Below are 13,313 nucleotides of genomic sequence, written 5' to 3'. Positions count from 1 at the left end.
AGAAGTCACGCCCGACCCTCCCCTCCCAGGGGCTGGTCTTCTCCCCACTAAGCGTCCGCCCCCAGGTGGTGATTCCTGCCCAAGTCCTTGAGCCCTACATGTCCTGGCCTCACACGTGCCAGCCGACGGCAGCATTGTCCCTGCTGGCCTCTGGTGTTAACCGAGCACCTGCTCTGTGCCAGGCCTGGGTGAGGTGCTAGGAATTTAGCCCCCGAGGCTCTTGGGCAGGTGATCCACCTCTGCCTCCCACCCTCAGGAGAGGAATGGTTGGGGTTGGTGCTCTCTGTGGCAAGTCCTCTCCCCTCCCTGGGCCTCAGTTTCCTTATCTGTAAAATGGGGATGAGGAGGGCCCCCTTTCGGGTTGGTGGCAGAAGCTGTGAGATCTCCCTCCCATTCCTGTGTGGGGTTGCGGGTGGCTGGGTGGACCCCCCAGGAAGAAGTACTCGGTCTCCTTATGACTTGCCCCCATTCCCCATCCAGAAGGCCAGGGGGAAGGGACCAAAGCCTGAAAACTCTTGACCCCAAACCTGCTGATACTGTAAAAGCTGGAAATTTGCAAAACCAATTGTTGGAGTCTAGTCTGGGAGTGTAATTTATTGTGTGTTAAACAAACTGGTTATTAGAAGCAGATTGTTGAGTAGGTAAGACCCTAAACCCCTTCTTGTCCTCAGAACCCCCCACCCCTCACCCTCCACGTCCCAGAAATACTCAGCACACACACACTTGGACCTCCCCACGGCATTCACACGCCCGCACACATCCGACACAGTCCTGGGCCGGCAGGGACCCCCTCCTTCCTCCCATCCCTCCCCAAGGCTGGCATCTGCGCACATTTACCAGGCAGGTGCAGACACAGCCGTGCCCAGAGCCAGGCTGCTCAGTGACCTGCGGTGGGTAGGGCACAGCCCCTCACTTCAAGGAACTACAGGGCAGGGTCTGGGTCTCCTCCTCGGTCCACCGCCTACTTAGAGCTTGTAGGGGTCAAGGGCACTCCCTGAATCTAGACCTCATGGACCAACTTGGCCCTCATTCCTGGCAGCAGGAAGATGAGGAGGTGGCAGGACAGAAGTGGGGAGGAGACAGGGAGAGAGAATTAGGAGCACTTAAATTTAGTACTGTTCGCCCCCAGCTAAGCTGCCTGGGTGGTGTGTGAGCCCCCCACCACCACCATGGGGATGGAGCAGTCCACCCATAGACCTGTCCACCTAAGAGAGAAAAAGTACCCAGTTTAGAATGTCCTGCAAGTCTCCCACTGCTCACCCCAGAGGCTGAGGGAAGACTTGCTCTCCATCCCCTGGTGTATGCACGGCTCCTTCTCAGATGCCCCAAGACTCGATGTGTTTGACAGGTGGCTGGAGCTGGCGGCCGCTCTCCTACACACAGAGCCTGTGAGGGACCTCCTCGCTTCTCAGCCCCGATCCCCCCACCCCGCCCCGAGAACATGCCCTTCCAGCACCTTGGAGAGTAGGGCCAGGCAGTGCCCAGAATGAAGTGATCTAGCCCACTGTTAGTGACCTCAGCCAGAGGTGACACCCCACTGTCTCCTGCAACAACTCACTAGGGGGAGGGGGTAGCCACAAAGGCAGAAGTGTGGGAGCCGGAGAGACTCGTGGCGAGGGGTCTGGGTGGGGGTCAGGGAAAGACAATTTAGAGAAATTAAGACAGAAAACAGCGTCCTGGCCGGCCTGCTCAGCCGGCCCGCTGCTCCGCCTGCATTGCAGCCCTAATTGAATTTCTCTGTTAACAATGGAAACACCAGCCTCTCTCCCTCTTTCTGATAAGCCAATGACCCGAGGGAAATTGGGGTCAGGAGGAGGAGAAATTGGAAACAAACAGTCTTTTCTCACTCCTGGGGACCCTGGTTTTGGCCGAAGGCCAGGGTGCTGGAGGAGGGCTGGTATCCCCCGCCCCATTCTGGGTCCTCAGAGGTCTAAGCCCTCCCCAAATGCCCCTAACCTAGGTTTGGGAGAAGGCGGTGCGGGGGGCGCTGAGTCTATCCTTGAGAGGGATTCCCCCCAAACACAGTCCATTCAGGTAGAGAGAGTTTCCGGAGACTCGTCACAGGCCAGCTTCCCCTCTAGGGGCTGTCCCCTCACCCTTGCCAACGTTTCTCCCAGTGGGGGTGGGCACCCACGGCAACCCCCACCCCTGTGAACCCTGAGCACACTTTGGATTCTGAGCGCCCTGAACGCACTCTGGACTCAGACAGCCCTGCGCAAGTCCCTGCCTCTCTGGGTCTCGGTTTCCTCATCCGTGGAGTGGGAGCGGTACCAACCCAGCAAGTAGACTGGAGAAGACAAGCCACACATGGGAAGCCCTCACTAAGCCCCGGGGGTCTATTATCGTGCTACATAATCGCTGTAATTACCTGGTTAATAGCTGTTATTATATTATCACTTGTCAGGACCTACCTACTAACCCCAGGAGGTGAGCCAGATCCCGCCTCACTCTTTTTTACCCCCAGAGGCCCCAGGGCTGGCCTGTCTGCCCCACTCTTTCCGCATGGGGGTCCTTAGAGGCCAGCCCTTTTGCTTGAAGCTCCTCTGTGCCCTTGTCTCTGAAACAGCTGGAAGCCCCTTTATCGACATTTCTGTAGGTGACTCCAGGGAGGCAGGCCTTGGGTAACAAAGCATAATGAATGGAAGTGCTAAGGACCCACTCCTGACCTTCAGGAGATACAATGGGAACCCCTCCGGGTTCCCTCCAGGCTGGAGGGTTGCCCCTAGCGCCTGACTGCTCCCCTGCTGAGCAGAGGGAGTGGCTGTGGGTGGTGCAGGAACCCGAAGGGCACTGGACAGCGAGGTTCTGTGTGCTAAGCATGGCCCCAGCCCTGGCTACCCACCCCTCTGCCCTCAGGACTGCCCGCCATGGAGGTCCGCATCAATGTCTCAAGGCAGCAGGTGGAGAAGGTGTTTGGGCTGGAGGAGTACTGGTGCCAGTGTGTGGCGTGGAGCTCCTCAGGCACCACCAAGAGTCAGAAGGCCTACATCCGCATTGCCTGTGAGTCCAGGGCTGGGCTGTCACCCGGGGAGGAGGTCCCATCAGAAATCCTCAGGTCCTGCCTTGATGGGTAGAGGGAGTGCCTATGGACGCTGCCCAGCCACCCCGATGCCTCCCTGGGCACTTGGTGCTTCCTCCTGCCATGTACCATGGGCCCCAGGGGACCAGGGGACAAGGTCAGCCAGACTGACCTAACATGAGGTACTCCGGCTGGCAAGCACTCTTGTTCTTCCCCCAGATTTACGCAAGAATTTTGAGCAGGAGCCGCTGGCCAAGGAGGTGTCCCTGGAACAGGGCATCGTGCTCCCCTGCCGCCCACCAGAGGGCATCCCCCCAGCCGAGGTGAGAGGGGCTCCAGTGCCACTCCACAGGTGGGCAGTGCTCCCAGGTCCCCGGTCCTGCCGGCCCAGCCCTCTAGGCCGACCCCCTCCAGGGGCTACTTTTGCTCCGGGCAGGGCCAGTGCGGGCAGGCAGTGCAGTGGCGTGGCTCCCTCCCCCAGGTGGAGTGGCTCAGGAACGAGGACCTGGTGGACCCATCCCTGGACCCCAACGTGTACATCACGCGGGAGCACAGCCTGGTGGTGCGACAGGCCCGCCTGGCCGACACGGCCAACTACACCTGCGTGGCCAAGAACATTGTAGCGCGTCGCCGCAGTGCCTCGGCGGCCGTCATCGTCTACGGTGGGCCCCAGCGCTGGCGGGGCGGGGGGGCTCCGGGCACGGCCAAGGCACTGGGGGTGCCTTCAGGGGAGCCACGTGTGGCTGGCTCCCTGTGGAGCCAGGACCAGGCAGACCAGACCGTGGCCTGGCTACGAAGGACAGGGAGGGGGCTGCGGTGGCTGTCGGGGAGCCGAGGGGCATGTCTGGGCGGAAGAGGGGGGCAGGCTGGTGATATCTGTGGCTGGACCATCCCTTGGCTTACTTGTGGGCAGGGGGCATTGTGCAGAAGGAGATGAATGGATAGGATGGGAGACTAGGAAAGCACCAGACGGCCCATGCCCCTGTGTCCCCTGTGGGGTGGGAAGTAGCGTGTCCCGGGCACACCCAGGAGCAGAGAGGGAGGGGGTGCGGGAGCAACCCCATGAAAGGCTGGGTCTGGGCTGGAGGAGCGTGGGTGCTGCAGCTCGGGCTGGCTGCCCTGAGCACCTGCAGCACCCATGGGGAGACGGGGCTGTGGAGCGGGTGCAGCCAAGTCCTGGGGGCCATGGGCACAAGCAGGGCCTCCCCTCCAGGGCTACTTTCTTAGCACAGCTGCAGCCTGCCTGTTTCCAGCTCACAGCCCCTCTGCCCTCCTGCCCAGCTCCTGGGCCAGTGTGTCCGAGGAAGCCCCCGCTCCCTGACCCCAGTCCTTCTCTGTCCGGCCAGTGAACGGTGGGTGGTCGACGTGGACCGAGTGGTCCGTCTGCAGCGCCAGCTGTGGGCGCGGCTGGCAGAAAAGGAGCCGGAGCTGCACCAACCCGGCACCTCTCAACGGGGGCGCCTTCTGTGAGGGGCAGAATGTCCAGAAAACAGCCTGCGCCACCCTGTGCCCAGGTACCAGCGGCCGCCGCCTCCCGCATCGCTCTTCACCACGCCATCTCCGTGCCCACCAGCCTGCTCCCCATGGCTCCATCCCACCCGCCCACGTGCAGGGCCAGGCTCAGTCGGAGGCCAGGATGGGGTTCAGTGTGATCGGAGGCAGGGCTCGGTCTGTGTCCAGGCTCGGCCTTGGCCGAGGGGCTGAGTCACAGGGTCTGAGGTGCAGTCAGGACGGGTGCAGTCAATGTGGGTCAGGCCCGGCCTGAGGCTGCAGAACCACCTGTGCCTGGGATCAGAGGGTCATCGTGCGACCAAGTGCCCTCACTGCCCCAGGGCCTGGACGGCCCCCTGTGTGGGTAGAGCCAAGCAGGCCCAGCGTCATCGTGCCTCCTGTCATTAGCATGCGTCATCCAGGCCAGCTGGACAGCAGAGGGCTTGCAGACTGGCAGGCCTGGCCCTGGCCCTGGCATTGCACCAGGTCCGGATGCCCGGCAGGGCTGCAGCGGCAGAATGGCCTGGGCTGGCTCCCCGGGCTGACCACGCCGTGTCTTCTCTGTCCGTGTCTGCCCTGCGTCTAGTGGACGGCAGCTGGAGCCCGTGGAGCAAGTGGTCGGCCTGTGGGCTCGACTGCACCCACTGGCGGAGCCGCGAGTGCTCTGACCCTGCGCCCCGCAATGGAGGCGAGGAGTGCCATGGTGCCGACCTGGACACCCGCAACTGTACCAACGACCTCTGCGTGCACAGTGAGTCCTCTCCAGCCTGGAGTCCTCTCGAGTTTGCCAGGATTGGCCCTGCCCTGCCCTGCCCCAGGAAGGGGGTGCAACCCCCTCTTCAACGCTCAGGACCCTCAGGGGCCCCCCATCCCTAACATACCCAACATGTGCCCACCTGCCCTGAGACATACATTCATTTGGAGGTTTACTGTGCACGCCTAGCCACCCCGGGATCAGCTCGCAAACCCCTCCCCGTCCTCTCCTGCAGTTTTACCTTTGCCCTGTCCCCCAAGTGCACACACGAGTCCTGTGGGGACACCGGGCTTGTGAGGCCTGTTAATTATAAGGCCATAACTAACAATTAAAGATCTCTGTTGGACTTTTTTCTCTAGAACACACCCTCCCCCATTCTTTCAATTAAAAACCTAATTATCTGTGTCAATTCCTTTCTGATGGACATTTCTTCCATTATGCAAAGCCCTTCTAAAATCAATATAGCTTCCTCCAGGCAGTCAATCACTCTCTCCCCAGCTCTGCCCCAGGCCTGGGGGAGGCAGACAAGGGGAAGAGCCCTAAGACCCCTGCTCCTGGCCCAGGGACTCGCCAGGAACCAGACTGGCAGACCACTCTCCCAGGAAGCAGGTCCTCCACTCTGGGGAGCCTAGGAGCTCACCCTCAGCCCCAGCTGCCCCAGAAGAGCAGCCTTAGCCTAGCAGCCCGGCACCAGGGCACCCCAGGAGGCGCTCTTCCTCTCCTCCACTCTTCGTCAGCAGCAACTTCAACCTGAACTGAGCCCCTAAGGGATGCAGTCTGCTCAGTGACACAGCAAGGTGGTGGCAGATTGCAAGGCTGGGATACACACATGCCGACTCCATGCTCCCTCCTGCCAGCATCCCCTGCCCAACTGGTTCTGACGCCCAAAGAGTAGAGGCCTCATCCTCCTGGGGTGTAGACCGCTGACCTCTCCTTCCCAGCCCCCTGCCCCTCCCAAGGCCGCGCTCTCTCCTGCAGCTGCTTCTGGCCCAGAGGACGTGGCCCTCTACGTGGGCCTCATAGCCGTGGCCGTGTGCCTCCTGCTGCTGCTGCTCGTCCTCATCCTGGTGTACTGCCGCAAGAAGGAGGGACTGGACTCGGACGTGGCTGACTCATCCATCCTCACCTCAGGCTTCCAGCCCGTCAGCATCAAGCCCAGCAAAGCAGGTAGGAGCTCCTGTCGCCAGTACTCAGGCCGGGCCCCCAACCCAAGGGCTGCCCAGACAGGGCTGACCCCAGTGTCACTCTCTGAGTATGTCTCGATCCTTGCAGATAATCCTCATCTGCTCACCATCCAGCCAGACCTCAGCACCACCACCACCACCTACCAGGGCAGTCTGTGTCCCCGGCAGGACGGGCCCAGCCCCAAGTTCCAGCTTACCAACGGGCACCTGCTCAGCCCGCTGGGTGGTGGCCGCCACACGCTGCACCACAGCTCCCCCACCTCCGAGGCCGAGGACTTCGTCTCCCGCCTCTCCACCCAGAACTACTTCCGTTCCCTGCCCCGTGGCACCAGCAACATGGCCTATGGGACCTTCAACTTCCTCGGGGGCCGGCTGATGATCCCTAATACAGGTGGGAAGGACCCCAGCATGCTTGGGGTGCTCTAAGAGGCAAGACCCGCCTGTGTCCCTCCTGGAGGAGGACAGGACAGACCGATGTTCCTTCTGTGCCTCTGAGCCTCACTCCAAAGGCGAAAACCAGCCCAGCAGGGAAAAGGGATAGAGTTCTGGGGAGAATTCAGTTGTGGCTGGCAATGGGGCGGCACTGAGGCCATGGCTGGAGCTGTCTTCTTTCTGCTGCCCAAAGGCACAGGACTACTGTCCATTCACTTACACAGCCAGTCGGCCTGTGTGTGCCGGGCTCTGTGCAGGGCCCTGGGCCCCAAGGAGCTGGGGAGCTAGAGGAGAAATAGCAGAGGGAAAAAATGCCTAAACAGGGGTTCTTCTACCTAACACTTCCAGAAACCCCTGGGACAGGATCTCAGAGATACCTTCACAGAGAATCCATAGATCTTTCCACGGTCGTCTTTTGAGAAACAGCCACAAACTCCTGTGGCTGCCTATTCCTGCCTTGAAATCCTCGATTCCCTTTACTTAGATGACCCCACATGGCCCTGACTTTCTTGTCCTTTTCCAGCTGCCCTTGGTGCCTGCTCCCTAAATGTAGGGATCCCTCAGAGCTCCCTCCCAGCGCCCTCTCCCCAGGCGATCTCACCCACTCTGTGGCTTTAATCGCCATGTCTGTGCGGATCACTCCCACACCTCCATCCCCAGCTGCAGTTCTCCTGGATGACAGAATTATACACCCAGCTGCCTCCTGGGATGTCTCACAGCACCTCAGATCCCTCGTGCCTAAAACAACACTGTCTCCCACCCTCCCCCAGAACCTCCCGCTTCCCAGCTCGCCCTAACTTAGGGACAGCAGAGTTGAGTTGCTCAGATCAGAAACTGGGGGTCACCTTGACCTCCTGCTCTTCTTCACTTAGCCCCCTCACCTCCACGCCAGCTTCATTTAGACACCAATCCCATCATTCTTTCTCCTCAAATGTTCCTGCATCCTCCTGCTTCTTGCCTTTCCCACCACCTCTCCCAGCCCAGGCCACCACACCTACCTCTCCTCTGGTTCGTGGCCCCAAGAATTCACTCACTGAAGCCAGACTTGATCATGTCCCTTTCTGGGGCTTCTGCTTCCCCCTTCAAAGCCCACGTGGCAGAGTCACAAAGACTCCTCCCCTGCTGGCCAGCTATAGTGGCCTCCCCTCCCATGCACACTTCTCCTGCATGTGGCAACCACAGTGGGCTCCTGTCACCCCAGATACACTGTGCTGCCCTTTGCACACACGGTCTCTCTGCCCCCGTCCACCTTATCTGCTGCTTCTCCGTCGGGTCTGGCAGCTCTCCCTCTCTGTGCCTCACATCCCCTTGGCGGAGCTGCTAGGAAGATGAGGTGAGATGGTGCGTGGCAAGCTCTTAGAAAGGGCAGGTGCACAGTGGGTCCTCAGTGGCCACTTGCCCTTCACTCCCTCGGCAGGGCGGGTGGCCGGTGGGCTGCCGCTCCTCCCAGCTCTCCCCCGGCGCCCAGCATCCTTTGCTGCCGTCCACTTGTCTGCCTCCCCGTGGGGCTGAGTGCTTCATGAGAGCAGGGCTCATGGTTTTCCCTCACCTGAGTATTCAGCATTAGCATTCCCTGAATGAGTATTCGAGTGAGTGCACCTCTGCCAGAGAGCACTCATGCGTGCATCTCCGGGACTGTCACCAGCACTGACAGCCAGTACCAGGAGGCAGCGCAGGCTAGCGAAGGGAGCAGCAGCTGCAAACACACCACCACCGGCTTCCCTCTCTCTCCCGGGCTGCAGTCGCCAGGAACTGCACCCCACCTCAGAGTTGCCCACTCTGGAGAGCATGAGTATGCTTTCAGACTTGCTGGGATAGCCATAGAATGTCTTTGCCTCTCCCCATCGCGAGCCTCGGAGCCCCCTCCTGTTGTAGGGGCTCCCTGCCCTAAAAGCACAGGAGGTAGGGCAGGGCCTCTTCTTGCCATCCCCAGAGTAACTCCCCAGCCCCCGGCGTCACTGTGTCCCGCCCCCGCCTCTTCCCGGCAGCCACCCCTCCCTCAGCAGACACTTTCTGATTCTGCGCCTGAAAGACACTGGGGCAAAAGGTGAATCGATCAGACAGGAGGTCGTGTGTGCAGGGGCACCCAGACCAGAGAGGGCAAGGTCGCCTTAAAGTGGGCAAGGTCGTTAACGGCCCCAGCCCCACCTGCAGAGGGCCACTGCCCAGCCGGGAGCAAAGTCACCAGAAGGGAGGGGCCCACCCAGAGGTGGCCAAGCTGAGGAGGGGAGCTCGAGCAGGCCAGGAGGGTGGGGCACTCAGAACAGCAAGTCTGCCTCACAGGTTAGACCCAGAGGCCAGGGGCCTTAAATGTCAGGCCAAGGGGCCGTACTTTATCCTGGAGGCAGGGAAGGTTTTAAGTGGGTGACGGAGGAGGTAAGTACAGCATACCGCATACCGGGAGGTTCCAGAGTTTTCTGTGCCCAGGCTAACTAGACATGCATCTCTCACCTGAGCTCCTTCAGTCACTCCTGGGGTCACCCTGAGTCAGCTTCATGCCCATGTGGGTGGTTGGCCAGCCTGGCACTCCCGGTGGCACCTCTGCTCCCAGGCCAGGCTGGCATCAGTCAGTCCTCAGAGGGAGGCTCAGGAAGGGGCTGGTGGGGTGGGGTGCTGGGTGTCTTTGCAGCTGTGGTAAGCCCCGGCCCCGCTCCTGCTCTGTCGCAGGCATCAGCCTCCTCATCCCCCCAGACGCCATACCCCGAGGGAAGATCTACGAGGTCTACCTCACGCTGCACAAGCCAGAGGACGTGAGGTGTGGGCGTGGGCCCTGCTGCTGGGACTGGGCGGGTTCTGCTCCTGCCTGCTGTCACCATGACGCCCCTGCCCACCCACTGTCAGGCCTGGTCTGGCCTGGCCCAAGGGAGGGCGGGGGAAGAGCCAGCTCCTAAGCTGCACCCAGCTCTGCAGCCCCCAACCCCAGGGTCTGCTGCCCTGTCCGGAGCCGGTTCCCAGGATGGCCCACTGACGCCTTTCCCTCCCCACCCATATTTCCCCACTTGAGGTTGCCCCTAGCCGGCTGTCAGACCCTGCTGAGTCCCATCGTTAGCTGCGGGCCCCCTGGAGTCCTGCTCACCCGGCCTGTCATCCTCGCCATGGACCACTGCGGGGAGCCCAGTCCCGAGAGCTGGAGCCTACGCCTCAAAAAGCAGTCCTGCGAGGGCAGCTGGGAGGTGAGCCCCAAGCCTCCCCACCCCAGCCAGGGGCTCGGAGAGGAGTCTGGCTTCCTGCCTGGCCCTTGAGCCACGCCCCCCACGACTGGCTGCAAGCTGACCCATTAGGCCCTGCCCGCAGGACGTGCTGCACCTGGGCGAGGAGGCGCCCTCCCACCTCTACTACTGCCAGCTGGAGGCCGGCGCCTGCTACGTCTTCACCGAGCAGCTGGGCCGCTTCGCCCTGGTGGGAGAGGCCCTCAGTGTGGCCGCGGCCAAGCGCCTCAAGCTGCTTCTGTTTGCCCCCGTGGCCTGCACCTCCCTCGAGTACAACATCCGGGTCTACTGCCTGCACGACACCCATGACGCACTCAAGGTACCCGGGGAGGCCGCCCGCGAGCGACGACCGCCCTGGCCCCGGGAGGGGGGCGGGAGGGCGGGACCCTCCTGGCCCCCAGGCTTGGCTGACGCTGGGACCCTGCAGGAGGTGGTGCAGCTGGAGAAGCAGCTGGGCGGACAGCTGATCCAGGAGCCTCGCATCCTGCACTTCAAGGACAGTTACCACAACCTGCGCCTGTCCATCCACGACGTGCCCAGCTCCCTGTGGAAGAGCAAGCTCCTCGTCAGCTACCAGGTGAGGGCACTCAGGGTGCCTGGAGCCGGGCACAGCTGACACGGGCCTGCCTAACGCCGCATCTCTGCACCCCTCCCTCCCCAGGAGGTCCCCTTTTACCACATCTGGAACGGCACGCAGCAGTACCTGCACTGCACCTTCACCTTGGAGCGCATCAGCCCCAGCACCAGCGACCTGGCCTGCAAGGTGTGGGTATGGCAGGTGGAGGGCGACGGGCAGAGCTTCAACGTCAACTTCAACATCACCAAGGTGGGCAGGAGGGCGTGTCAGCACCGCTATGACAGTGCTTCCCCGCGGGGCCTATCCTGCCTCCAAACCCACCTCCTCAAAGCCTCTTGGCAGCTTCCTTCGTCTCCTGGGGAGGGAGGCGCAGATGCACGTGTAGGCAGATGCAGAGAGATGCTGTGGGACTTGGGGAGGGGCTTGTGGAGGGTGTGGGAGCAGCAGGAAGGGGAGAGGAGATGGAGCTGGCCTGGGGGCCCTAGACGGCATCCCTGAGGAGGGACTTGTACTGGGCCTGGAAGGATGAGCAAGAATTAGGCAGGCGGCAATAAGGGAACTGAGTGTGGAGGACAGAGGCAGGGGGAAGAGAGCAGTGAGTTCTCAGTAGTCAGCAGAGTTCTGCCAGTCAGCAGAGGCGGGCAGAGGTGACCTAGGGAGGAGTGATGGGAGGAGAAGGAGAATGTCGTCAGAAGGCTCCTCTGCTCGTGGGCTGTGTGTCTGTGAGGCAGGTGGCTGCACTCCTGAGCTCCGGCGGGCAGGGCCCTGGCACTGGGGCTGCCCAGGAAGCACCAGTGCCCATGCTGTCCCCATGCCCTGGGGTGGTTTTTGAGTACTCCCCCACAGGAGGTGGCAGTGGGCCTGGGCTGGGAAAGTTCTAACAGGTACCTCCACCGTTCCCTGCCCCCAGGACACAAGGTTTGCTGAGCTGCTGGCCCTGGAGAGTGAAGGGGGGGTCCCAGCCCTAGTGGGCCCCAGTGCCTTCAAGATCCCCTTCCTCATTCGGCAGAAGATCATTACCAGCCTGGACCCACCCTGTAGCCGGGGTGCTGACTGGCGGACTCTGGCCCAGAAACTCCACCTGGACAGGTGGGTGGGTGATGGGCAGGGAGGGGCTAAATCTACCTGCAGTCCAGCCTGGGGAGGTAGGATGTGGCGGGGCGTGTGGACAGGGTGCACCGTGGAGCCTGTGCCCCAGCCACCAGCAGCTGGGGCATCCAGTGCACTTGGCTGAGGGGAGGCCCTGCCCTTGGGTGGTCTGGGAGGGAGGAGGCGGCAGCTGGGTGAAGCCAGGCCCCTGACTGTCTCCCCTCCCTTCCACAGCCATCTCAGCTTCTTTGCCTCCAAGCCCAGCCCCACAGCCATGATCCTCAACCTGTGGGAGGCACGGCACTTCCCCAACGGCAACCTCAGCCAGCTGGCTGCAGCAGTGGCCGGACTGGGCCAGCCGGACGCAGGCCTCTTCACAGTGTCAGAGGCCGAGTGCTGAGGCCGGCCAGGCCCACAACGCCTACACTCTCACCAGCTTTGGTACCCGCCAGGGACAGGCAGCAGCCAGACAGGGCCCTCCCCCCACAGCGGGGTGAGCTGCGTGGACAGGCCCCCTCCTGGCGGAGGCTGTCCCCTGACACTGGCCCTTCAGACCCTGCCCGCACTCCCTCCCCTCCATGGCCTGCCTGGCCAGGCTGGCACTGCCACCTGCTCCGACTCTGCCCTGGCCCCCGGGGCCCAGGGTGGACGTTGCCTGGAGCCCGGGCTGGGCCCAGCCCATCTGTGTGTGTGTGTGTGTGTGTGTGATGCTACCTCTCCTCCTGCCCCAGCCAGGGGGCCGCGCACACACGGGCACGCACGCACACGACGGGCTCGGGACGTGGCCCCGGAGCTCCTGCCTGAGCTGGACCTTATGCAAACACTTCTGTGCCTGCTGGGTAGGGGCACATCCGAGGGGCCCGGCTCCAAGCCTGCAGGACTGAGGGCCACAGCTGAACAGGGGGCAGCCCCTGGATTCAGGCACACAACCACCACAGGGGCATGTGCCCACGCATGTCCCGTGTGCTCTGTCACACACATCCCCCGACACACACATCTCATGCTGTACACCTGGAGGCCGCTCACGTCTCTCACGCCCGGTGTCAGTCCACACCTGCCTCTCACATGCTGCCCTTCTCCCACCCACCCAGGGACACCCGACGGCTCCTCCCTGATCCTCCCCCTGCCCCCCAGCCGAGAGGAGCCCTGCCCAACGGGGCGTGTGAATATGCAACGGGAGTCCCGGGCTGGACAATGGCAAGTGTGCGTGCTGTGGCGTGCCCGCTCCTGGGGCTGGCCGGCGCCCCCGTGAGGGGCCTGTCTTGTGAAGCTCGTGCCCTGACTCTGTCTTAAGTGCATTCGTGCACTTACACTTGGCCTTATGTACACAGCCTTGCCCGGCCGCCGGGGCGCGTAGGGATTTTAGCGGACGTGAATGTAAATAAATTATATATATATATTCCTAACCCAAGTGCTACTTCTCTCGGGGAAAGCTAGGCGTCGAGGCTAATGGCCATAAAGGGTCACACATGGCTGTCCTGGAAGTCCTGGGTGTCGGCCTGGCTGGGGAACAGGTGGGGTCCCAGCCCTGGTCCAGCAAAGCTGGTTGCTAGAGACT

At 62.1% G+C, this 13,313-nt stretch overlaps 1 protein-coding gene across 1 annotated transcript in view; it reads left to right on the top strand.

Moving 5' to 3' along the window:
* The window catches only part of UNC5A (unc-5 netrin receptor A), a 59,620-nt gene extending 46,319 nt beyond the window's left edge, over positions 1 to 13,301 (top strand). Inside the window, 13 exon segments of the mRNA XM_032465023.1 lie at positions 2,857 to 3,000; positions 3,239 to 3,342; positions 3,501 to 3,681; positions 5,097 to 5,261; positions 6,243 to 6,431; positions 6,537 to 6,839; positions 9,548 to 9,635; positions 9,885 to 10,053; positions 10,175 to 10,408; positions 10,517 to 10,666; positions 10,751 to 10,915; positions 11,577 to 11,755; positions 11,990 to 13,301. Coding sequence (XP_032320914.1) covers positions 2,857 to 3,000; positions 3,239 to 3,342; positions 3,501 to 3,681; positions 5,097 to 5,261; positions 6,243 to 6,431; positions 6,537 to 6,839; positions 9,548 to 9,635; positions 9,885 to 10,053; positions 10,175 to 10,408; positions 10,517 to 10,666; positions 10,751 to 10,915; positions 11,577 to 11,755; positions 11,990 to 12,155 — 2,237 coding nt within the window. The 3' untranslated portion in view covers positions 12,156 to 13,301.
* Positions 13,302 to 13,313: the final 12 nt, after the last annotated feature.

This window comes from Camelus ferus, chromosome 22, assembly GCF_009834535.1.
Source record: "Camelus ferus isolate YT-003-E chromosome 22, BCGSAC_Cfer_1.0, whole genome shotgun sequence".
In the NCBI taxonomy this organism is placed as follows: Eukaryota; Metazoa; Chordata; class Mammalia; order Artiodactyla; family Camelidae; genus Camelus; species Camelus ferus.
This window is presented reverse-complemented; position numbering and strand designations above follow the sequence as displayed.